This window comes from Ceratina calcarata, unplaced genomic scaffold, assembly GCF_001652005.2.
Source record: "Ceratina calcarata isolate Rehan_Ccalc_2016 unplaced genomic scaffold, ASM165200v1 scaffold46, whole genome shotgun sequence".
Classification (NCBI taxonomy): domain Eukaryota; kingdom Metazoa; phylum Arthropoda; class Insecta; order Hymenoptera; family Apidae; genus Ceratina; species Ceratina calcarata.
The window spans coordinates 198550-223849 of NW_017170028.1; the positions used below are offsets into that span (position 1 = coordinate 198550).

The 25300-nt window shown below is 44.9% G+C and overlaps 1 protein-coding gene and 1 long non-coding RNA gene across 10 annotated transcripts in view; one reads left to right on the top strand and one right to left on the bottom strand.

The window, feature by feature from the left end:
• Positions 1-25300, bottom strand: part of lilli (AF4/FMR2 family member lilliputian) — a 128419-nt gene that overhangs the window by 67648 nt on the left and 35471 nt on the right. For all 9 annotated transcript variants that reach the window (XM_026815502.1, XM_026815504.1, XM_026815503.1 and 6 more), the window contains one exon: positions 7383-7560. In XM_026815502.1, the coding sequence (XP_026671303.1) occupies positions 7383-7560 (178 nt within the window). The remainder of the gene's footprint in view (positions 1-7382; positions 7561-25300) is intronic.
• On the top strand, positions 5288-7041 carry LOC113464642 (uncharacterized). The gene is made up of 3 exons (XR_003389488.1): positions 5288-5379; positions 6543-6766; positions 6859-7041. It is a non-coding gene; the product is annotated as an uncharacterized LOC113464642 (long non-coding RNA).

Consider the following 25300-nt stretch of genomic DNA (forward strand, 5'->3'; position numbering starts at 1 on the left):
ATTTTGTAGAGGACGACGAGATCTACAATTCCCATGTAAAATTTCTTCGCTAGCGTCGATAGTTCACGAGTTATTTGCAAAAAACTGTTTTTTCGTTTTTCGTCAATAACTCGTAAACTATTGAAGCTAGCGAAGAACTGTTATGCAGAAATTGTAGGTCTCGTCGTCCTCTACAAGAAAGGTCCTATGCAATTTTTCCGTATCTCCAAGGGTTTAGGAGTTATTGAGGAAAAACGAACTTTTTTTCCAAAAGTTCGCTGTTTCGACGGTGGGATGGTCGGATTTTGTCAGTGCCCATAAAATGCTAAATAATCATACGTAACTCTTTAAATATCGAAATTACAAGGAAAATGCATAGAATCTTTCTTTGTAGAGACTATCAGTGCCCACAACTTCTGTATAAAAAATTTTTCGCCAGCGTCAATAATTAATTGGATATTTCCTTCTATACTTTTCAGCACGTAGCTATTTATTATTAGCATTGTTCTTCCGACGTCTGATTTCTTTTTAATTATAGGAAATGCGTTTTTCTAAGATACATGAACTTTTGGGATTGACTGTATAGCCAATACGTCCTTCATAAACACGTGCAATTCTTACAGCTCGAGTGATTAGGCGAAATGTACAGAGACTGTGAACTTTTATACAAGTTTCATATACTAGTTCAGTCAAGGACATGTAAAGAAAATACCGAAAAAAATAAATGGTTAACTTCTTTCATTACCGTAACGTCTAACTCTGACCTCGACTTCGATAATTTTTATGAATTAAATATGTGATGGGATGCGACGTCACTTGTTATTTACATGCAAAGTCTATTACTAATTTATCAAATACGGTACGGTCTCTATTTAAAGAACAGTAAAAATGGCAAAATCACTGACCATGTACGCTTTTGCATAAGTATATGCATACGGAAACCGTTCACGTAACAGATATCGTCCGTCGATTATTCATGAGCGATATAAAAAACGGAACGTTTTCAGTGAAATTGTCTTTGTTCTTATTTTTATTGTGTTGCGAAAAAAAATTCATTATTCCGCGGATCGAAGAAATTAATTAATCGACGAGTAACGCCGATGTGAAAACGGTTCGATTAATAATAACCAAGCAAGGTGGGGACAGTCGTTCTAGTTAAAGAGGAGACTCCTTAGGTCGTTAGAGTCCCAGTCTCGTGAATCTCGACGGCGACGATTCGACGAGGTTCAGAGGTCAGAACGCAGAGGGAGAAGAGCGAATGGGGACGATTAAGTGGATGCTGGGAGTCAGTCATCAATGACTCGGACTGTTTAAACGTCCCAACTTCTTTTTGTACACGTTCCATCGTAAAAAACATGGAAACGGTGTATCGGTTCGCGAAAGCATGTATGAAGTTATGTAGGAACCGGAATATTGGAAACGTCGTGGATAGCTAGCCTAATCCGCAATTTGGCGAATCTAACTTACTATACGAGTAACTACGAAACGGACGTTGGAGGAGTAGAGCGCGCATGCATACGCAGAAATGCAAGAGGAGCGAGTGAAGGTATGTACGTGCACACACGTACGGGACGACGAAGGATTACGTAAACCACGAGGCGGGTATAATGCGATCAAACGACCTACAAATCACAGGCTTCGCTTTCCGCTTAACGTGAAAGCACAACTTGATCCTATAGACTATAGACGATCGGTAGACGATCGGATGATCGCGAAAGGTGAATCCTCCGCTGCCTTTTCGAGCTGACGACGAATTAACCAGCCGTCGATGTATTCGACGATCTTTCCTACCCCGGTGACACGACTTATCGCGTAATTCCGATCGATACTACTGTGGCTGTGCGCACAGTGGGATACGATACCATTTACATACATGAATATTTGGGAGGGAGGGGGGTGGGGCGAACACATCGGATAATTAGGCAGTTCATATGTATAATGGAAGCTTAGAAATTCAACGTTCAGCTAATCAAGTATTAAAATTTTGTTAAGGTGAATAGTAATAAACAGCTAGTTTACAAATCAGATTACATCGATCTGGCTTGTAATTTTGTAGACAACTTTCGATACGATACGAGAGTCAGATATTATGAGCTATTTCATAAATAAATTCTAAACATGAAGTATCATCTAGTCAGAATCTGTAAAAAGTATCAGACGAGATGCACGTTATTAAACCTAAACGGATTCGTTGAATTTATCTGATACGCCGCGTCGTTTCTTGGACTATCGATTGGGCACTTGATTGACTCGAATATGGAAGCAGACCGGAAATCCATAATGAATTTCCATCTGCCAAAACGCGAAACGAGCCGCGAGGCAAATGATCGCTATTTGTCGTCGTTCGGCGCCGTTGCGTTGTCATCCTCGTCGTCATCGACACACGGATAGTCATTAAAGCCCCGGCCCCCGCTGCCTGCCACTCCGTAGCGAATTATGTAATCCGGAAATCGATATATTCCGTGCCACGCGAGCTTCCCCAATCGGGGAAAACGTATCGACCGAAACCGATATTCCGTTCGTGAAGCATGAAAATTGACGTTAAACTGATTATCCGCGAGAACTGATCGTGAGAAAAACCGAAATTATCGCGAACGAAATGAACGTCCTTAACGGGAAGAACAAGCTGAAACGTAGATCGAAAAAGTTATCGCGTTAAAAGCAGACCCGAGCACCGCGACCGTTCGCGATTAGATAATCGAGTCACTACGTTTGCAAAGATTCGTCCAGTCGAGCTCCACGTGGCAGCGGGCAAATTGTACGCCGAAAGAAAAATGGATTCGGTCCCATCGCCAACAGAGAAACGACCGACCCGTTATTCGAATGAAAACCAGATCGTAATTCATCTAATTGACCATCGTGCCTCGCGATTCTGTGTCTTTTGTTCGTTACGCAACGAGGCTATTTGTCGCGTTACGCTCGATTCTAGCTAACAAATATTTTGTACGAACACTGTTTTAAGAAATCTTGTACATCAGGTCAAGACTGAGCTTCGAAATCGTTCTGACGATTTTAACATAGACAAACCATTGTTCACGGCCATCGGATCATCGGGAAAAAATGTACTATTTCATCGTTGTCGGTATATGTATATAAACATGAGCATGTAAATGCGCAAAAATTTAACATGATATGAAAACCACGATGATTTTGTCTTATATCCGACGAAACATTGTGAATACTAAAGATTTCCGGTGGAATCGACGAATCGCTGGCGGCCGAGGGCGACCAGTGCCCGGTACCCTAACCAGTACGTGACGGTGGCTAATTAGGTTAATTGAAGGCGTGAGGCACCGACATACCGCCGACGTTGTCTCGTATCTTCCCCGTAAACGATCATAGAGCGCTCATCCGACCTGGTTCCCGACGATTCTGATCTGTACAATCCTTTAATTATTTATTTAATCAAGGGCTCGAGCCACACGAAACGGACTGCAATCTAGATTAGCGTATTACGGAAACGTTTCATATATTAAACCGAGGTCAAGTCGGTTTTAGTTACAATTCAAAAATTCATGAAGAGGCATCAAATAACACTGCTTGAAAGCAAATGTAACAAATATTTTCCCTTGGCCTACCGCTACTTTCGAGATCTTTTCATATCGTTATCTATCCACTGTTATCTCATTACTGTTTACCATTTATCTTCAGACTACGAAAACAGCCTGTCGGTCTACAAACTAAATACTAGCTGCATTTTCCTTTACTATTACAAATCTTGCAAACATGCTTTTCTATCTGACTGTATACGATTAAATTGCAACATCGTGGCGTTCAGATTCATAGACGGAATAGTGGGTAGCGGTAATTGTTTCTTGAAGAATACTTTTTTACTTCCCGTATCGCCTAAAAAAGATTTACTTGGACGGGATTTCTAAGATCTGGCAAACTCGCTCATTACGAATCTTGTTTACGAGGAATGGATACGCGTTCGAGTAACAGTCGTAACGATTCGATAACGCTGGCCTATTGCCGGGAAAGATAGGAGGCAGCCGCATTGTGGCTAATCGCCTCTGTCCGACTGAAACAAAGCTCGTCGGCTGCGAAACGGTCCGAACGGAATACGTGTCGCGTTTTGCTATCGCTGTACACGTACACCGCGTAACACAGGTACGTACATGCATGGTTTGTTATCGAGGACCTTCGAATTATTGAATTCATTAAACGTTATCTCTCGCATTATCGCGGGACCTTCCCTTATTGAATAAATTATCGACTTCGCTTTTCGCGTTCTGTCACGTTTTGTACCCTCGACGGAGATTAAATAAATTATTGTTACAAGCCGAGTGACGAGAGGTCGACGAAGCGAGCTGATTACGGAAGCTTCGTCTCGTGGTAGAAAAATAAATGCGCGCGTTACGCCGGTCTCGGAAGATAAGAAAAGGGGGAGAGGCGGGTGGGGAACGAGATGAGAGAAAGGCGGAGAAGACCAACAACTTCTCGCAACTCGACACCTGTATAACGCGATAATGCTCTCTCCCGGTTGCAGGAGAAGCAGCTACGGCTTTCAAGGTGGCGAAGGGACGTTTCCACCTGCCCGCTTCTGTAAACACGTCCGCGTACACCGAGAAAAGGAGAAGAAAAGCAACGAGCAACCTCTTATCTGCCACGCGCGAGGATAAAACCAGCGTTGTCAAAAAGAATGCATCTGCCCCTGGGACGCGACCGAGCTCGTCTCCTATTTTCTGTTACAAACGTCCACGGACTATATCTTATCTGATTAAATTTTTGATACCCGAGCGAGGAGTACGACTCGAATCAATAAAATCGCTACGAAGTCAGATATTTATTACGTGCTCAAAACCATTAAGATTAGAGCAGATAATTGCTTGTCAATTGTATAATATTTTAAACCTGCTCCTTTCACCCCGTCAAATTTACTTTACGACAAATGGCTGAAAGCTAGATTAGTCGATTACTATAACGGGTTCCGCGATTTAAAAAAGGCTGGAAAATACCGCGATTCTTGCGGCAGAATGAAATCGCGCGAGACGTCGCGAATGATGTATGACCCTCGATCGGACGAGCGTATCATTAATTCCCGAAGCCGACACAAAGAAGGTGCGTTCTCTCCCTCTGTCGCGAGAGAGGCTGGGAGCGATTCAACGGGGAACGGGTCGGTACGATAGCCGCGACATGCGGCACCGGGCAAGGTCTCCATCTGGCCAGCTCGTGCTCGCATCGTCCGGCTGTCGTTGTTCCTGGTTAGTACATGGCCGAGTGCATTACCGCGTGGACATATCGGAGAAAAAGCGAGAACCCGTGTCCTCTCCCCCGTACTCGACTCTTTCTCTCGTCCCCTCGCGACCGCCACGACGCGTTGCTCGCTTTAAATCACGACTTTCCGCGAGCACGAGTCAGACTACACGGAAATGCAAATGCGACTCCCCGTTAATTCTGGTAATAAATAGGTTCAAGTTGCGACCAGCGTTTCTTCTTAAAATCACCGACGACGTCTATTCTGATTGACGCTTCCAACGTCTCACGAATAAAAATAAATTCTTCTGTAATTCTTTAGCGAATAATTCAATTCTTTTATGGGACGACGAACTGTAATACGAATTCGTAGATCTATTGGTAATTTATTCGTTGATTAAATAAGAATAGAAAATAGATGTAAAATAAATTGAAGGGGGAGATTGACGCGCGTCGCATGAAATGTATCGTAGATAAAAATTTTATTAGGATTTTTGCGGATTAGTATCGATAGCAATAACGCAATAACGGGCAGCGTCACGTCCATGGTCGCGGATGCGCGAGTGAAATCTGGTCGGTTTCTGTTACGTGACGTTCAACTTTCCTGCCAGACGAGGGTGGAAAGCCAGGAACATACGCTTTTTACCCGGTGTACATCCTTCCGTTTCTTTTGCACGTCTGTAGTTCTCGTTTGTACGCCTCTCTCGTCAGTCAAAAAATGAGAATCCCTCTTGTCAAGGCGAACCGAGAAGGACGTTTACAACAATGGCACGTTTTGAGTTTAAATTATTACGAAGTTCTACGATTCGATGATTAATAAGAAAATCAGGTAAGAAACCGATCATTTCATTTCATTCAGCGAGACGAGCTGGCAGAAAAAAATATAAGAGCCACGCGTGGCAGAGAAAACGACCGCTCGTATTAGCCAATACGAGAAGCGGTTATTAGGGAAGTTTAAAAATCGCAAAACACCTGTTGAGCAGCGATAAGAGGTGCGGCGAGAGGCCTTCCATTCGAAAGGTCATTCGCATCGCGAGAGGAATCGCGTATCGGTGATTACCGGTTAATGTTGCTGGAAGCTCTTTTAATGCACACGAACTACCGCAAACTCTGCGCGCTCCTTAAAAATCGTCGGAAACGGTACGTCTGTTATGCCCCTGGCAAATCATTTAGTATTATTTTATCGTTTCGACACGAGACTCGAAAAGCACGGAGCATAGGAAGTAAATCTGAGGTGAAACGCGTGAACGGAAGTAATTCGGAGGGTGGGCGAGATAAAAGAGGAGTCGATGTTTACGAGCGACGAAAGGGCGAGCGAGACGAGCCTTTTAGTTTCGCCATAACGGTCGTATGGAATTTGTCCGTAGAGCCCTCAAGCAGCTGCCACCGCCTTGGTGTTCGTCTCCGGGGTTGAAATCGGAACACCCCAAGGATCCCGAACTACCCCGGTCGAACACGTTTCCTTCGACGACTAGGAAGAGCCGAGAAAAATAAGTGTGGGAGATGCCACATGGCGTGTTGCCCTGACGAACCGCAACGCTAAATCTGGAGTCTCGGCTGCTCCAGCTAAGTCGATGACAAAATAATCTCGGTGAGCCGAGCCCGCGTGCCACTCGATTCAAGACGAGATAATAAAACCGATAGAAGCAAATCTAATTATGTATTCGATTCTGATTTCTACAGGCATGTATTTACGTCGCACGCGTCCAACTGCGATCCATCAGATTATATAAAATCGCTTGTCAGACGAAAGCGGGGCGGATTGATAGTCGCGGAAAACTAATCTGTAATCTGTCACGCGAGCCGTGACACACGGTAAGACCAGATTTTATGCACTCTCGTAAGTGCGTCGTATAGAGCAGGTATATTTCTACTGGCTGCTGTGTCTGTTCTCATAAATCATGTATCCGAAAGAAAGCTACGGGATTTATCCGATACCGAAACGTACGAGCCACTAATCGCGTCGCGGTCGCTGATCTTTGCTCCAATTCGGCGAACCCAAATGTGGACTCCTCTAAAAATTCACGTATACACGGCTACGAAAATATTTCTCTACCATTCATAATAAAAAGAAATGTTTGTCAGCTACTTCTAGTCGATTAATTTTTTGTCGATTCTTTTGATCTCTTGCTTGGCAGCATTCGTGCGTCGCAACCTTTTCTCCCGCGACATAGAAGTGATACGAGATTAGATGAAGAGAGACTTACCCTGACGGGAGCACGGAAGAGCGGAGCGGTGACGTGTGGATTAGTGTGATGAGCGTGGTTATGGCCATGGTGATGGTGTCTGGTGTCAGAACCACCTCCTGCAGCCGCCTGTTCGGCCTGGACCGACATCGCCGCGCGGGCCTGTCGTTCCCGCTCCCGAAGTCGGTCCCGGTCCACGCTGAAAATCAAACATTTCGTTTTGATTAGATTTTTGCATATCGAACAATAGGACAATTATTATATCTAGCGATTCATCGACTTTCGTTCTCAAAAGCCTGGTCTCATGGGATTGGACTCTCTTTTAAGTTTAGGATACCTCATACACATAGTTTTCTGAGTATACGATAAAGAGAATTGATAAAGTATTATCACTGATTTTCGTACATATATTTATTTTATTTATTTATTTATTTATATTCACGAGTTAGGAGGACGAACATAATACATGCTAAAAGTTATATAGCTGCGATAAAAAAAATACAAGGTATTTAAAAAAATACGAAAAGAATGGAAATCAGAATACAGAGATTATGTTAAATCATAACTAAAGATAAGAACGTAGCTTCCGTCTGATGGCACGGCTGGAATCATTAAATATGTCAATAAGATGACTGAATCTATTGACTTTGGAGAAGACTTTGGAGTTAGTATGAACAAACCTAGATGTGAATTTTTCAGGATAAAAAATATCCATATGTTCTCTCCTGAATTCACGATGCGACGCGTTCGCGGGAACACGTCAACGAGGATTGTAAGGCACGTTCAAAATTAATTGTTGTATCTCGAGGTTAACACAAACGAATTGAATATATCTGATACACATATACTTTGTTAGTGTGTTTTACAAACGTGTTTCGCGTTTCGTGTCTGATCAGATACTGATTCCTCAGTCTTCGTTTTCCCTTTTTTGGGTTTTCTACCCGATTTGTGGGCGTTCCGTTCCGGAGCGTTATGCTGTTTTTTTTTTTCTAATTGGTTGTCGTTTCGTACTGTATTTGTGTCGTCACACCGTCTTGACCGGGAAAAGTGGGAGAGCTCTTTTCTACTTGCGGTGCACATGGGTCAATGGGTCGAACGTTCCCGAATAATGATTATCCCTTTTCCTTTCTTTTTTATGACTATTATCCTTGACCGATGGCATGCACCGCAGATGAGCTTGAGTTTCCTGATAGGCAAAATTCCTTTATTGACCAAAACGTGAACCTCTACTCAAAAACCGTAAAACGATAAATCTGTAGGTAGTGTCATAAACAGATCCCGTTACAGAATTAGAGTTAATCGCTTCCAACTGAGTGTTTCACGAAACACTATAAATGATAACATTGAAATAGTTGTATGTACACGTATAAATGATAGTAAACAGGATTGTATCAAGATACATTTAGATAGGAGAAAACTGGGCCGCAAGATACACGAAAGGATTTCTTGCTAACTCAAGAAACGTTCCTCGGTTCGCGTTGCGTGTCGATGTTCAATATCCGTGACATTGGCTAAGCAAGACGTTCTATTTTAAGCGGTTCTTTTTTAAAGCGAAACTCCGCGGCCGAGCTTCTTGCTATTCTCAATCGACGAGACGATTAATCGATTGGTCGCGGGATCGAACACGGCTAGGATCTTTATCTCCGGAGCAGAAATCAAGTTGGGAGAGCAGGGAAACTCATCGCGCGTGTGACGCTGCGCCGAGAATAACTCCCACGTTTTAGGAAATACCGGCGCAGCAACGAGAAAGGGAACGGACGCAAATAGAGAGATTCGTAGAGAGAGCAGCTGCAGCTGCCGCGAGACACCTGTTTAGTCGCATTTCCGGTGACGCAGAAGATTGCGTATAAAACCGATGAATTATCGATTCGGCCATCGTGATTAATCCTGATCCGTCCCTCTTATTTATATAATCCTAAAAATTATAGATGTTACTTCAAATATTTTAAGTATCTGAGACATTGCGAGACCACATAAATTTGGCTATTTGAATTTATCTTAATCTTCTTACAAATCGGCTAGTAACTATTCATAAATCATATTGACTCCTTATTCAGTAAGTGTTAAGTGCGCAGACTGTCAATAGCTGACACTCGATATCGGATTTTCAATGAAGCTCATCATCGCATTTTTGCTCGTTCGATCAACTTGAGGAAAATTAGAAATAAGAGATTTATCATTTATCATCAAGCTCTTCGTTAAATTGAATTATGTACAGAAGAATCTGATCGGCGATCGAAAGTCTCGACGAATCGCTTTCCAATTCAAACCGGAGTGTTATCTATTTCCCCGGGGAGGGGACTCGCAAAGAGTTACTAATTTCCGTCGAGCGGAGATCGACCGGTGTCGCTTAATCCTCGCAGTTTCATCAACGAACGCGAATCCCTCCACGTATCCTCATTGTCGCTGTTGATTTTTCTTGGACCACAGGAAATATCGGACGGGATAAGGATCGTAGTCGTCGATAACGCGGAATACGGGTCGTTGCAAAATTCACGGATTCGGATGAAGCCGTCGCGCCGGATATTACTGGCGGCGAGACTGTTCTCGTCTCGTTCTTGCGCGCGGGAGTATTCCTTTTACCATCCAGAATCCATAAACGCATGAATTCCTATCGACTCTTTTCCGGTGATAACATGATCACATTTCAGTTGAGAATACATCATACATACAAATATTTGAGTACAATATCATTTTACTTTAATATTGATAGAGTCTGTTTAATGTTGAATCGACATGAAATTGCAGGATTAAAAATTAAAACGTATCCAATAAAAGTTTACGACTCGGTTTACGTAAAACTGGAATTAGATGAGTATCGCGTGGAAAGAGACGAGAGAATGATTCGACGTATGTCGGCACTCCCTTTTTTGCCTATTCACTTTGGTGTTACCCGATTTCAAAAGAAAACGATCAGATCGAAAAAGAGAGAGGACGGCATACAGAGCTTTATCGAGTAATTCGGTAGGTCACAAAGCCGGCAAAGTTCATCGCACTAACGAAGCCTGCGCGCTTTCATGATTAACGCCTTGGTAAATGGAAACGCGATGCACACATATCTGCTGCCGTCCAGGATCCATATTCGGCCGCGTTTCCACCGGCCGGACAATTTTCCCAAATTTTCCACCGGCAATTCTGACGCGATCGTTCCCAACGTCCATCGACGTCATCGAGTGCGCTCGACGAATCATTTTGACGCATCCGACGGTCCCCCCGACGCCGGCGATTGATCGTCGATTCGACGACAGAGTGGCAGTCGATGATTCCCCGAATTCAATTCCATTCGGCGTGTGACACACGCGAAACTGTTCGGGCCACTCGATAAATACGAAATAGATTCTTATTAAACGAAAGCGAATTGTCATTACTTTAAACTGTAACAAATTGGAACATAACAATGGCCATTTAATAATTATTCCAGCTTCGGGTATAACGCTGGGCATTTTCAAATGAATCCCGGATCGGCACGACGGGGGAATTCCACCTCAAGAAATAATTAACTATCGTTAATCTCAGTCTATTTGAGATGATAACGAAGAAAGGACGATTTAATCTGCGATTCCAGGCGGGCGAGAAATCAGCTAATTGGCAGAAAACAGAGTTAATAAAGCGGACTTTTATCTTTGAAATAAATCGTCTCAGATCGATTTTATAAATATGAATTATAAAATTAATCGATTAATTCGGCTCACCGATATGTATTTCATTTCGAACCATCTAACAAATATCTAATAGAGAAGAAACTCGTAGAAGTTATTCTTAGATACTAGTTGAAAATTCGTACGTTCAGTGGAAAATAAGTCATTTAATCAATTGGAAATTCCAATAATCAAATCCCGTGATTTACAGCTCGTCAGCGTTTGTATATTTTCGACCTGATAACAATAGGAGTCGTCAGATTTCCCGGCTTCCGCGTGGTTCGAACGTGGAAACGTCAGCTCGAGGATGTCGTTACGTCAGCGGTGACGTTCGAGCAGCCGGTGACGCTTTAACTCCTGCATGTTGTAGATATCCCTAGCGCGGAAAACCCGGAAACCGACATTTTACATTCATAGGCGAGAACATTCGCGGTCACTGCTTCGGATATCGGTGACGCACAACTCGTATTGTCTCGTTCACACTTACGTTCCGACGGATCGATTCATCCGAATTAGAATAGATATGAATGGATTAGATGACGGGAACGGTCGGCAGTTGAATTTCGTCGTGAATGAATATTTAACTAAGCTGAGGAACGTCGTTCAAAAATTCGTTCTATTAATAATGCCCGTCACCGAGATAGACGCGTTATCCTCGGTAAACTTTGTTAGAACGAGTGTCTCGCGAAGATGAAATTCAGAATCGTCGATAACTGGAAAAGTTTGTCAAAAACGCTGTTACATCGCAACAGAAACGGTCGTCCCGATTCCGCCTTCTTGTTTGGCGCGAAACGGAGACCCCGTCCCTTCTGCTGGTAAACGAGCGCGCTCTTTAGAAATCAGCTTCGAAAGAGAAACGCATACATCAAACGTTAGGTGTATACACGCGGCTACCGTGATGCATGCACGTGGCTGTACGCCGCGACGGCGGCGGCGTACGTGTGGCGAATCGAGTTCGAGCTTAGTTAGCTACTCTGGCAATAAACGACCGAGGCAGCGAAAGTATTCGAGCCGGGGGACGGCGGGAATAGAAGAAGCCTGAGAGTAAAAAGAGGAGATCGACGCGAGCTAAAGACCGATGGAAGCGCGTAGAAGCGAGACGAATCGAAATCGCGATACGCGGAGGAGGGGAATCGGGCGGAGGAAAACCCGTGAGTTGTCGCGTTTATTTTCAGCCGGCGAAGGTTGAATGCCGGGATCGCGAGCTCGCAAATTCCCGCCAATTCGACGACCTTTTCTCTCTATCTTCACGCGCACTGTAATCGTAATCGCTCTCCTCGTTTCCCAATCGTCGTGACCGCAAGGTCCGTTCGGTGATTACCGATTTCATCGGCGAGGCTGACACCGATCAGAGATCGATCCGCGAGTACGCCGGGTAATTTCGTCCCAGGAAACTCCGACCGAATCCGATATAGCGAGTAGATTACGCGTACGCGATTCGCGGCCAACTATTACTCACGATTCGATTTCGGTGAGCGATGAGTAATGTGTTTACGGCCGATGTGGGATGGACACAAGCCTAAACAGCGATCTCGTTCGTCAATGCTAGAACGCGCTTATAAAATTTCCTGTATGCGGCCAACTCTCAATTCATCCTACAAAGGATTTAAGCGACGCGCTCAGCGGAGACGAGACATTGACGAAAGACGACGGTTCCCCGATGCGGCTGTCACGCCGCCCGCGAAACCATCTCTTCCCGTTGAATCACAATCGACAAACCCAATGACTCGGTTCCATTGACACTGACACACTGACATCGTTTCGCTGTACGACAACCTTCGAAAGCCGCGACTCGTTCTACGCTCGCTGCGACTATTTAATCTCCTTGAACGGATTGTATACCAACCGTCTCGCACCTGCCATGCTACAAATTCATCTACTGTTCTTGCTACCAATCTTTATCGTTTCAACATCGCCGACGATCGCCACTGTTCTTAAAATATGAGATCATGTAAACAAACCGGATTTTACATTGTTTTTAACCAGATTTGTTAACGAACGAAAGTAAATGCTCGGAATACATGGAAATATCAGTTTCTATGTGACGTGAAATAATTTCAATTACTAATTGTTCGATAAATACGATAATAAATCGATCACGTATGCTTTCCTTGAACGAGCAGCTAGCAACGTCGAACGGTACGATATTCTATCGCGAATTATACTATGTACGTGAAATTTCGCTTTAACAGTTTTAGATCAATTCGCGGAATGCTAACGTGTGCTAATGATACGCTCAGATTTAGACCGTCTTATTCTTGGCTTTCCTTATTGGTCTCATTTAAATATATCCTTCCAGATGGGTGACGAATAAAAAAAAGTAATAAATCGATTCAAACCGTGAAACGACGTTTGAACTTCTTCTCGTTACTCGATTTCAAACGATCGCGTCGAGTAGAAGAGACTATTAGAAAGCAGGACTACAAGTTTTCGAGATAGTTTGGAGGAACTAGTATGTACTAACTCCGTCAGAGTTCAAGAACGGTTCGATGCTCGTTTTCGCCTGGACTTTTCTCTTGGATCGAACGCCAGCGTCAATTACAGATCCTTTGCTGTTATACATTCGAAAATCAGAATTGCTGAAGAGAGGGAGCATACTTATCATCGATAGCTAATAAGTATAGCTGCTGAAAAGCAAAGTTTCCAAATCACTCAGCACGCGAATTAACGTGGAAAAACCTGGAAAGGCTAATCGACATAAACAATTTGTATTTAATTGGCCGGCGTCGCGGTTTCCACGGAATTTTTATAAATGCGAATGATTAAAAGTTATTTCAGTTTCGAAATACAGCATCGATGAAAACTCGACGATCCGTGTACGTATGTACAAACTTCAACAATATGATATATGAAATTTAAATTACGTTCCGAACGACGATGCCAAATTCTGGTGATTCGTACACGAATGCGGAACATTTCCAACGTGGTTTAGTTAATTTGTCGATGAATGAAAAGAGAGATCGGATGGCGCGAGAATTTGGCGCGAAACTCTATGCGCGTGTCGCGTTACGAGCGATTCGATATCGGCGCTGGTAGCCTGTGTCCGTTGTTTTCGTTTCGCGCAGTGGGTGGGAAATTAACATTTCGAAACGTCGATGATCCGCGATGAATTTGATCACGCCCGTCTACTCTTTATCGTCCGATTAGCTGTCATTATCAAACGTTATCGTTGCTCTAATCTTAGTATAAAAGATTCTAAGATCCGATTTTCTTCACCTTGAGATCGTTACTGCGCGAACTAATGATTCCCAGAAACAAACTTCGGGCTTCAGTTCTGTGAAAAGTACCGCGCGACGAACGCTGGAAATTTTTCTCGGTTCTCGTGGAACAGGAAAATATGCAGTTCCCTCCGCGGCGTAGAACGGCTGATGTTTTCGATACGAGATGATGATGTTCCTCGGGCCAGTGGACGGCCATTTTTAAAAGGAAACGAAGGCTCTTTGGTAGCAGCCAGCGCTCTCTGTCACTTACGTAATCCAAAGTTAGCGCGCGCCCACCGAGCCGCGTCCACGACGAAAAGAGGGAAGAGGAGTCCGCGCGAGCGGAACCGACCGAGAGAAAAGGATGACGAATCGTGACAAAGTTTCTTCTCGACGATGAACCGTAAAACTTCAGGTCTTTAGGGCTAACATCGCTGGCTAGTGACGTCACCGGCGAACGTTCCCAAGTGACAAAAGAAACGAGACAGAAGATTTACCGTGCTTCCAAGAAGACCGAGTTACGGAAGGGAAAAACCTTGACGTATGCGCGAAATAACAGGACTCGTTTAATAAACAGAGACGGATACACGTTCGTCGAATGGAGAGGTCGTACCGTTTCCGCGTTTTACGTGTTTGCTAAGCGTCTCCGTTTTTTCCGACGAACGTCGAGGCGAGACGAAACTGGGAATTAAAATTTAATCCGATCGGCCTTCGAAGCTTATCATTGAAACGTACATCCGGAATTTTACTACCAAACAAGCCCTTAGTCACGTAAATAAGAAGGTCCCGAATACAATAAGAGTATGAATCATACCTCGTCACTAACTAGCGTTGCTATTGTTCAGTAGAAACTTTGTGTGACTTAGGTAAATAGTAAGCTCGATAAAACTAGGTAGCGATACCGAAAAGCGCAAATAGCGCAATTTGCTATCGTTTGGACGAATGCGCACGACCGAGGGAAGGTAGGAGAAAAAAATGGCAGCACGTGGTGTGACGAAATCACAGTATCTTTAACATGGCGGCTCTGACGAGCATCTGTCGATAATTTTCTGGAATTAACGAGAACGCCAGGCCCCGGAATCGTGGCGGTCGTGCACGAGTACCCGCGCTCGCTTACGTGCCATGGTATTTATATCGAGCGGAATCTAGTTTCGTCCGGTGTCGTCGGTCGAAAGTAAACAGCCGCGCTTGAAATTATATGCGCACTGTCCAATTCGCCGACAACAAGTTTTCTCTATCCCTCCCTATCTACTAAAATTTCCACCTCCCCCACGTGCGCCTCAACATGTTCCCGGTCACGAAACGCGGCAGTCAGTCACGAAAGTCGTGTCATACTTTCTCCAAAACTGCTATCGGGAAAACTAGGATGTACGACGAGAAGTAAAAGGAAAAAAGAACCGACCCGGTAGCACGCAATCGAGCGTAGTAGTCGCGCGACTGTATCCGAGCTCGGATATCGTGCAAACCGTTTTCTTCTTTTTTTTTTTCACTCGTCTCACCGTGGAAAACGAGCGTCCCACGCGCGATCCATCGTCGCAACGCCGCGCCGTCACGGTAAAATTTAATTTGTCGTTGGTGCCGAAACAAAAAGATGGAGGGAAGGAAGTGCGAGGGTACTTACCGTGCGTTCAAGAAAGACGAACCAGCTGACTGGTAACGGTATTTAAAAATAATCCGTATGGGAAGTTGTCAGTGGAACCGCGATCACCGGAATCACCAGAAATACCGAGGGTCGAGGGTCGAACAACTGTGGCAGCCGCGAATGGCGACGCGCGGAAAAACACTCTCATACTTTCGTCGAACGGCGAAACGTTTCCGCGGGCAGAGATCGTCGATTGAAATGGGGGGCACGACGAGAGGAGCGGCTAATCCAGAAGCGCGCGCTCCAGCTCGTGGAACCACACTGCGCGACTATACACAAAAGAACACAAAACAACACTTTCAATGATCGGCACCTTTCCTCGTTCGATAGATAAACATGAGCCCCAAGCGGGCAGAATGACGCGCGAAACGAGGCTGGCACGCTGTTATCGAGCCACTGGACGAGATTCTACGGATTGACATCGACTCAAGAACGCAATAACCAGTGACCAATCGGTGGTACGAGTCATCCGTTCTTCTCGACGAGGCAACAGATTCTTTTTGTATCCGTTGTTACACTTGCCAGTTGCCGTGTTCGGCACAAAAATTCGGTCGTAACACGTACGAGCGAGCGCGGGCGTATACACACTGGTAACCCAATTTGTTTACACTGCGTGGCTGCGGAGATTGTTACGCGACGCGATGACGACGTCCGAGACGATTCACAAAACGGCAGCGACGTAGGTAGCGCGAGTGTGCACGAGACGATCGTCGACGAGAAACTGGCACCTTCCGGTCGAGACGAAGAGAGGGAGGGGAGACGGAGCGAGACACGGAGAGATACACAAGTAAATGCGGCGCTACGGTGCACGTGCACAAACTATGGCTGTGTGCGCGCAAGTGCGCGCGCCTGTCGTCGGAGAGCGGGAACGAGATAGCGGAACGAGCCAGAGCGAAAGAGGAAGAAGGGAAATCGCGACACTAGCGACCACGAGGGCAACTCTCCTGCACACGCTCTTTTGCCGCAAAAGCTCGCGCACTACGAGTACGAGAGGGGAAAAAAGAAGTACGCACCGATCCTCTCTGTGTACGAACCTCCCGTCCCCTTGCGTCGTCCACCTCCGTCATTCGCTCCACGCTTTAACCATTCTTTCTCTTTCTTTTCACTCGTTCTCTTCCTCCCGTGTGCATGTGCACTCGCGTGTTACGTGTGTACGGTGTGCAACGCGGTGCGCCGTTGATAGACGGAGAGAGAATGCGTCGGAAGGAGACGGTGAAGGGTTGATGAGCACGGGTAGAACGGAGAGAGAGAGAAAGAGAGAAAAAAAAGAGTGACAGAGGGAGAGAGAATGGCGGAGATGCAAGGAGAGGAGAGTGAGACAGAGGAGTGGGAGATTATCAAAATGGCCGCGCGCGCAACTTACTCCACCTTCTCTGTGCTCCTCCACCACTGCCGCCTATTCCTACGCTACTACATAGTAGTAAATACATAGTCCTCTCTTCGGTCGACCGACACGCCGCGCCGCCTCGCGCGGAAACCGCCAGGCGCACTGCTGCACGATATAATAGCAATGGACTAATACCGTGACACTCGTAACGTTGCTCAAGTTCCTTACTGTTTGCGGACGTCGTCGACAATAAGCACAAAGCGCTGCTCCGCCGGGAAACTGGCAAACAGAGACCAACAGGCAATTCTTTTTTTTTTTTAAAAGGCCGGCTAAATGATCGTAGATTTATGGACCAGATTTGTTACTATACACCAGTTTTTGCAACTAGTCTCCCCAAAAGGGGACGGCCATGTTCGATTAATTCCCAAAGCAAGAAAATTCATGTCAAAGAACGAGGCTACTTGAAAATAGGCTACGAGAAAATTGTACGTCACAGGAACACGGAAGCTACCGCTCCTACAGCTTCGACAAATTCGACTCGCATGTTTGTCAAACATCTCTGTTTCGGTAGTTGGTACGTTTAATTGTGCGAATATAATTGAAATTTTGTAGTTTACCCGTGATCGAATGTTAATTCGCGACTCCAATCAACGATTAAATCCCTTTGACAACCGAAACAGACGTACCCGCACATTTGACTAATTTTCGGACAAAGGGCGGTGCAACACCGGGTTTTCACTTCGGGGATGGAACTCGTGCCAACCAGGTTTTCGATCGAAATTGGCACATTAATTTCCGATACGATTTTACGACACAAAAGCCACGCGAAGGTTGTTCGGGTACGGGAAACCCGAAAACCAAACTTTTGTTAGCATTTTTATCGGCTCGTTTCGAAATCCCCTTTTACGACGCGCGCCAATACGCCCATCTACCCTGCATTCCCGACCCCATTGCCAGCTAAAACAATATCGCGAAACGAAGGGATTTTTAATTTAATTTAATCAACTGCAACGACCGACCTAACGTTTAAATGCCGTAGTAATTGCTCCGTCTTTCCGCGCCACAAGCAATTAGCGAAAAGAAGTCAGAAGGATTATTTGGGTTATCGTGGAAACGGATCGGATGAATTAACTCGTTTGGCCGCGTTCCTCGAGCCGTCAAAAGGCCTGGCGTCTGTCAATCACAGCGGTAAATTGCCGTGTCGGGGGAAATCCCAACGCGATTCAGCCTCGACAAGCGTCGTCGACAATCGAACGTTGACTGGCCGGTTACACTGACCTACGACACCACCAGCCGGGATTGTTCTTCAAACAAACGGCACACGCCGTGTTCCGACCAGGAAAAATGGTGAAGAAAAAGAACGCGGCACGAGAAACTTGTTTGTCTTTTCCCTCTCTGAGTACCTACGCTTCTACACCTTTTCTTTCTTCCTCACGGCGCCGCAACGTGCTCGAGATTGATTCGATTCGAAGTGACTCATACTTTCGATCGGTTTCCTATTATAATTAATTCATTATCTGTTTCCGAGTAAGATGATGTTTGTTAAATTTAATTTGATTCTAAGGAATAAAATATAATCGGTAGACTGTCGTATCTCATATACATAATTAACTGAAGTTAATAATTCATTCATAAGGCATTCGACGATGTTATCGTTATCTACACGCGACATAAGGAAAGCAATGCGCCTGATCAAGAATCAATGGACATTGGAAAAAATTCAGCCGATCAGTGGGCGGCCAAAGACGGTCTCTTTGAATTCTTGCAAGGCCGAGCGCGCCTCGGGGCTCCGTAAAATTCCAGTAAAACGGCAACGCAGATGTCAGCGAAATCACGATCTTCCAGAAAACGCAGCCACGCGAAACGATTGTGCTCGTCGCCGAGACTATGCGATTTCGCAGAAATCAAGCTCGCAGAATAACGGTAGCTCAGTGGAAAGCACGAGATAATGTGTAACGTGTGTGCACGTGCACGTAGCTAAGTGAGCATGTACAACGTTCACAGTTCGCGGTGAGCGAGGGAATAAATGGAATACCGGGAACGCAACGTTCGCGATGTACGTAGAGAAGAGGCTGGGCACCGTGAATAGAAACAGCGATCGAGACGGTTTTTGAGAAACAACTTTTCTTTTCGTTCCCACTTTCACCGCGGTCGAACGAGTTCCCGATCCTCCAGGTGAGGACACGAGCCGAGTTTTTTTCCTCAGACCGTCTCCCGTTCCGGAGGAAAGATACGAGGTAATAATAGTCGTCGAAACCTAGATCTTAGTCAGTGGATTATTTTTATCGTCGACACGCTGACGGGAGCGACTCGCGAATCTCGACGATTCCTTCAACGAGATCGAGCTTGAATTAGAACGGTGATTAAATGAGAAGCAATGAATGGCGGAAAATCCGATTGAAGGAACGAACACTTCTGAATTAAGTAAAGGAATATCTGTTTGTACTGAATTCAAGACACCATCGCTTCGTCGGCTTTCTGATTGTATTTTACAGTTAAACCTCGAGGGTGTACTTTGTTCGACTTTACGTCGACCCAAGGGTAGGATAGGGTTCGCGCGAGGGAACGGGGAAAGAAAGCTGATAAGGCGGCGTAATTGCACGGAAAGTTCGTCGATTAATTGTACTCGGTTTTAACCGACGACGCTGAGGACGTTTTAGCTCGAATGCAGCCGTGCCGATCCGGTGTCGACAGCGAAATAGGAGCACCGCGCGAGGTTACGTTCCATTGGCCCAGATAAGGCCAGATGTTGTCTACTCTCCTCGGCCTCTCGTTTCTTAAAACTCTCTTTTTCCACGGGCCCGCAAAGGGAACCACTAGCGCGTGTCTTTCGTTCTAGCTTCTAGCCACGGGAAACACTTTTGGCTGTTGCTCTCTCGAAACAATTCTCTTCGTCCAAGGCTGTTGTAACCTGAGAAGAGCTGCAGCGTATCAACTTCGAAAGATATTCGGAATTTCCGATCGCAATAACATCGCCGGAACTGATTTGCGAATATGCCAAAGTAGTTCAATCGTCATTGAACAAATCCCTAACAGTTGCAAATTCCACGGGCGAAACGGACGGAAGAGACGAAATGCGCGAAGCCGCAGACGTTGAGAATTCTCAAAGGAAGGAGACATCGCTTTGATGAAATTCAGGGAACAATATTCACAGTTCAAAGGAAAACTGCTGTCGGGTAATGTCAGATAATAACTAACGCGAGCCGAGGTAAGCCGTGAGAACCGGGAGAAGGCGAAGGAGGCAAAGGGAGCTACCAGCAGGTTTCCCTCTGGTCTTTCTCTCTCTCTCTCTCTCTCTTTTTTTTAGCACCAGCCCATTTCCTGTCTGCAGCCGTCCTTTTCGCTAAAGATATAGGATCACCCGATGACCTACTGCAGCGGCAGCCAGCGTCCGTCCTTTTACCTTCCAAGACCGGAAAGGGTTCAGAAAAAGGCAGCCCGCAGAGCAGAAGAGGTGCTGGTTGCTCGCGTGTGAAGTCGATATCCAATGAGAAAGGAGCGTGAAATCCCCATCATTGAAACGAAACACTCCTGTTATCAAATGAACACCAAACAGATCACTCGCTGACTCATGGCTACTCCGATGGCTACTGGTCAAAGCCGAAAGCATGCTGCTCCGATTCGCCGATCTGATTGTCTTTCCGACTGACAGAGCGAAGAAATCGATTACGCTTTTTTAACATACTTTCTCCCGAATTAGTGAATAAAAATGTATTCAAATATTTAAATTAAAATTAAATTGCATCTAATCTTTTCTTAATTAATCATTCGACGACGGAATAATAAAAAAATGCAATAAAGATTGAGAAAATTGATAACTGTCTGTTGGATATTCTTTACGACTTCACAATCCTTATCAAACGTGATTCCCCTGATTCTATTGCAAATTTTTATTTACTAGCTTTGATAACGATCAGCTGTATTAACACGGGTATATCACATATCGCTAGCTGTTAATACTATTTTATTAACCAACTAAGATCATTCATAAATTCTTGAATTTTCTATCTCAACATACTTGCGAAAAATGCGTTTAAATTCCTCTCGATTCTTAACCATTACGCAACGTGCGTGAACATTCCGTGTGGTCGTCCACGTGGGAGCATCGTTCTCGAAGGGATCGATAATAAATCACGAAGTAACGTCGACAAATTTGTAGCGACTTAGTCGAACACCGTGACCGACCGACTTTATTTTAGAAACTCAACCGCAGGTTATTACGTTTAGAATAGCTTCTCCGCAAACGGCGTGGTGAAATCTGCTTCAGAGCTCCTGGCACTATGCAGGGAACCCTTTGATTATCCCATCGTCGGCTTTTCTATATTTGATCGTGTGTTTACGCACAATCGGTATTATCGCGAGCGTTATCGGCATGAGCAGGTACTCGCAAGACGATGCCTCCAGTGTTTATAACCGGCGCGTAATGCGTTATCGGGTGCATATCATTTTTGAAGCAGTAGCTGTTATACGAGCCTCGTTTATGGCTAAGCACACTCGTGTTGCGCGCACACGTGCCGTGCGGGCAGTTGTTGGCTGCTTACGATTCCTCGTTAACCCCGATCTACCCTTCTACAAAATTTAACACATTCCGCTTGAAAAATAGATTATCGCTCAACGTAAATGAATTAGAATCGTGATTGAAATCAATTTACTTATTCATATGCAAAGAATCTGATTTCCCGCCGTAGATAAATCTCGCGGACGTAATTATTCGTTACTATCAGCGATTTCTTACTGTTCGGTTGACACATGACGGACAAATTGAATTGTGAAAACTGGGAATGGATAAGGGTTAAGAAAACGAGAGCTCGTCTTCCCGAGCGATTTTTCCCGCGGGCACCGAGCCAAGTCTCGGGCAGCGTGACATCCCAGCTAGGGAGCGATTTAAAGCGCAGGGAATTCGGCGAGACACGATTATACATGTATAGAAGCTGTCACGAGGAGAGTGTACACGAGCGAGCGAGCGTGTGACTCGAGACAGTGAGACGCGAGCCGAGGATGAAATTAGTGAGAAGAAAGCATCGGCATACTTAACGGGCATGACGATCGTCTTGTGATCTGTTTGCCGAGAGCTGGCCGATGCCAAGTAGAATACGTGATTAAAATGCCTGGCATCACTCTGCATACAGAGATAATCCCTCTCACCCCCCCTCCCCTCCCCTCCCCTCCTCGTCGTCGAACGAATGAGTGCAGAGGGACGTACCACAGCGGTGAGTAATTGTGAAGAAAAATAGCTTCCAGATAAGCGGTCCTTGACGCGATTACTTTTGTAAGAACTCAATTTACTAAAACGGGATTATGACACGAACAAACAATAAAAATATATAGCCCGATTGTAGGATCTACGTCACTTTTTCGACCATCGGTCGACCCTTGCTAACTGGCTGAAAAGAAATGAGACAGGGGTGCGACAGGGTTCCAAGATCTGACAATGAGCGAAAGTTCGACCGGATAAAACCGGAAGTATCGTTAATTAGTGACAGTAACGACCGGATTTTCAATCAGCGCATTGTATCCGAATATTATACGATGTATAAATCAATGTTTGTGACAAGGAATGTAATTAAACTTCTTTCATGATATTAAGGAAAAACATGTTTATGCATGAAAATTGCAGGAGCGGCAAAAGTAAAAGTCGTAGCTTCTTAGATATTAAACGAAAACAAAGATCGGAAAAGTCTAATTGTTCGCAATTAAGGCAGCCGCTGGGCATGCGGATTAAATGTCTCGTTGAGTATCGTTAATACCCGAGTACAAAACAGGTTTTAATCGCGGACGCCGCAAGACACCGCGTGTATTTTTCGCGACACGCGTTCCCCACGCGGTACGTAGTAAACTGTGAGCAAATGTAAATGAACCGTGATCAAGCCCTAAAACGTTTTACTATTCGATTTTACCCAACTCGTATCGTCTCGTATTCCGAAACGATCGGAAAATTGAAGTAGCCGCGATAAGTTCTCTACGGCCAAACTGTTGCGCCTTCGGCTGCTGCCACGCGCCATTTCCGCCTCTTTCTTTTCTCCCATGCCCCTCTCGGCTTTCCTATTCCGCTACCCTAACGTCGCCCCTTCGGAGTGTATCATTCGTAAACGAATCAAATAGATATGGACACCGAATGAGAGTCTTTGAAAACATTCTTTAATCAATTACTATAGTGACTCTTATAGCGAATGATGAAGAAAACAATTTCTGAATTACATAATCCTATTATGCTAATACTCCATTTAATAGTACGTACCACGTACTCGCTGCTTTACACAAGTGACGCAGCGTGTTTACGTACAACTTGCGAAGTGCACGACCTCCGTTTTTTCAAAGAATAAACTTTGAGAGAAAGGGGTTACTATCTATAGTACATCGTGGTACAACCGTTCGCTCGCGCTACCAACAATTCGAGTTGTTTGCCAACTTTACAAAAGTAAAGGTCACGCTCAACAGCCACGCGTTACCTGACCGTAAAATCGAAGAACCGAACCAGCATGGGATATACAGACACTAAACGACTTACCTACTTAGCCAGGGTTCGGGCGATTCATAAAACAATACACTGTTCGAGTTGACCGTCCTAATTGGTTGGAAACTCCTTGCCAATAATAGTCGTCCCGTGCAATTAATAAACCTCGCACGAATATTTGATATACGACAGGGAAAGAATTTTAGGGTTCCTTAAGTATAAGACCTTCACTTTTGTCAAACTAAGCCGTTATAAATGACACCGTTCAATAATGATTACGAACTCTGCTTATGACTTCGAAACTCATCCTACAAGCTGTTAAATATTCTCTCCTTCACAATATTCATTTTTTGTGAGATAAAAGTTATATGACAGGATAATAGGGAAGCGAATGATCCTTCTTAACACTTTTTCTACCGATGTCAAGAGACATTTTCAAAATCAGCCAACGTCCGTTTCAATTATCATACGATTAATTCTATCTGCTGCGCGCTAAATTATTTCATTTCCAGTTTGATTCATAATGGATGATTCGATCGTGGTCGTATCGGACGATTTTCGAATGAAAAATTCAACCCTTACTCGCTAAAAGGTCTACCGAAAATTCACACTGCGATATCATCTCGTTGCTCCGAATGAACGAGCCAACGCAACAAGCGGACGTTAACCTTCTCTTCATTCTGGTTCGCTTCTCGTTTTCGTCCCTTCCATTGTTTCCCTCGTTCCTCCAGGCCAACCGACCGTCATTTTACAACATAATATAGCCAAATCCAAGCAAAATAAGGCAATAAAACTAGCTTTCGGCTTTCTTCCCTGCCGGTGCGAAATTACCTTAAAGAGCCGGGCCGTGTGCACAATTTCTCACTCCACTGCATCATTTCTATTTGTTGTTCGTTACACGAATAAAATTAACCCTGTGTGAACAGGCCGGAAGAAAAAACGATACCCTGTTTGCACTGGTTCAATTGCAACCTCGTTCCTCGGCTTTGTAATTACACCGGTTGCCACAGCAAACGCTTTTAGACCGAAGAACTTATAAGTAATTGGTAGCGCAGTGCTTCCCGATGCGTCGAGCCCGCACACGCAAAACGGATTCTGTTCGTCGAACGACCAAGAATTTAATTACGACGTCATAAAATAATTGTTTCGTACACGGGCAAACAGCAATTACGCACAGCCAGTAAGTAGAAGGTAAACGATAATTATGGTTCGTTCGCCGCGGCGACGGCGTGTGCTCTAAAACGTAGGGCACCCGTTGGCCCGAAACGCGGTGACCTCGAACTTTGCCACTACAGTATGGAAGACACGGAACGTCGCGTCTGTGTGCGGATCGCGTGACAGGGAGAATTATAACTTTGCCACGGTTAAAATTCGACGCTCCCGCGGTTAATTTTCACTTAGGGCGAAATCGACCAACGGCAAGCCCGGGCTCCGACTCATTTCGAAACCTCGAACGCCATGTAAATTTAACGGTCGGATTAGTATGGCGGTCGAAACAAACTACTCGTTTACGAGCATCAACAGCCGCGGAATCCATTGGCCAATTTGTTAGGAAAGTACCGTTATCAAAAGTAGTCGCGGCGCGTGAAAAGTTAAAATGATAATCTTGAAATGCTTTTACCTATAACGAAACTCGGCAACGTAATACGTCTGTTATTGTTCAATGAAGAATTTATCA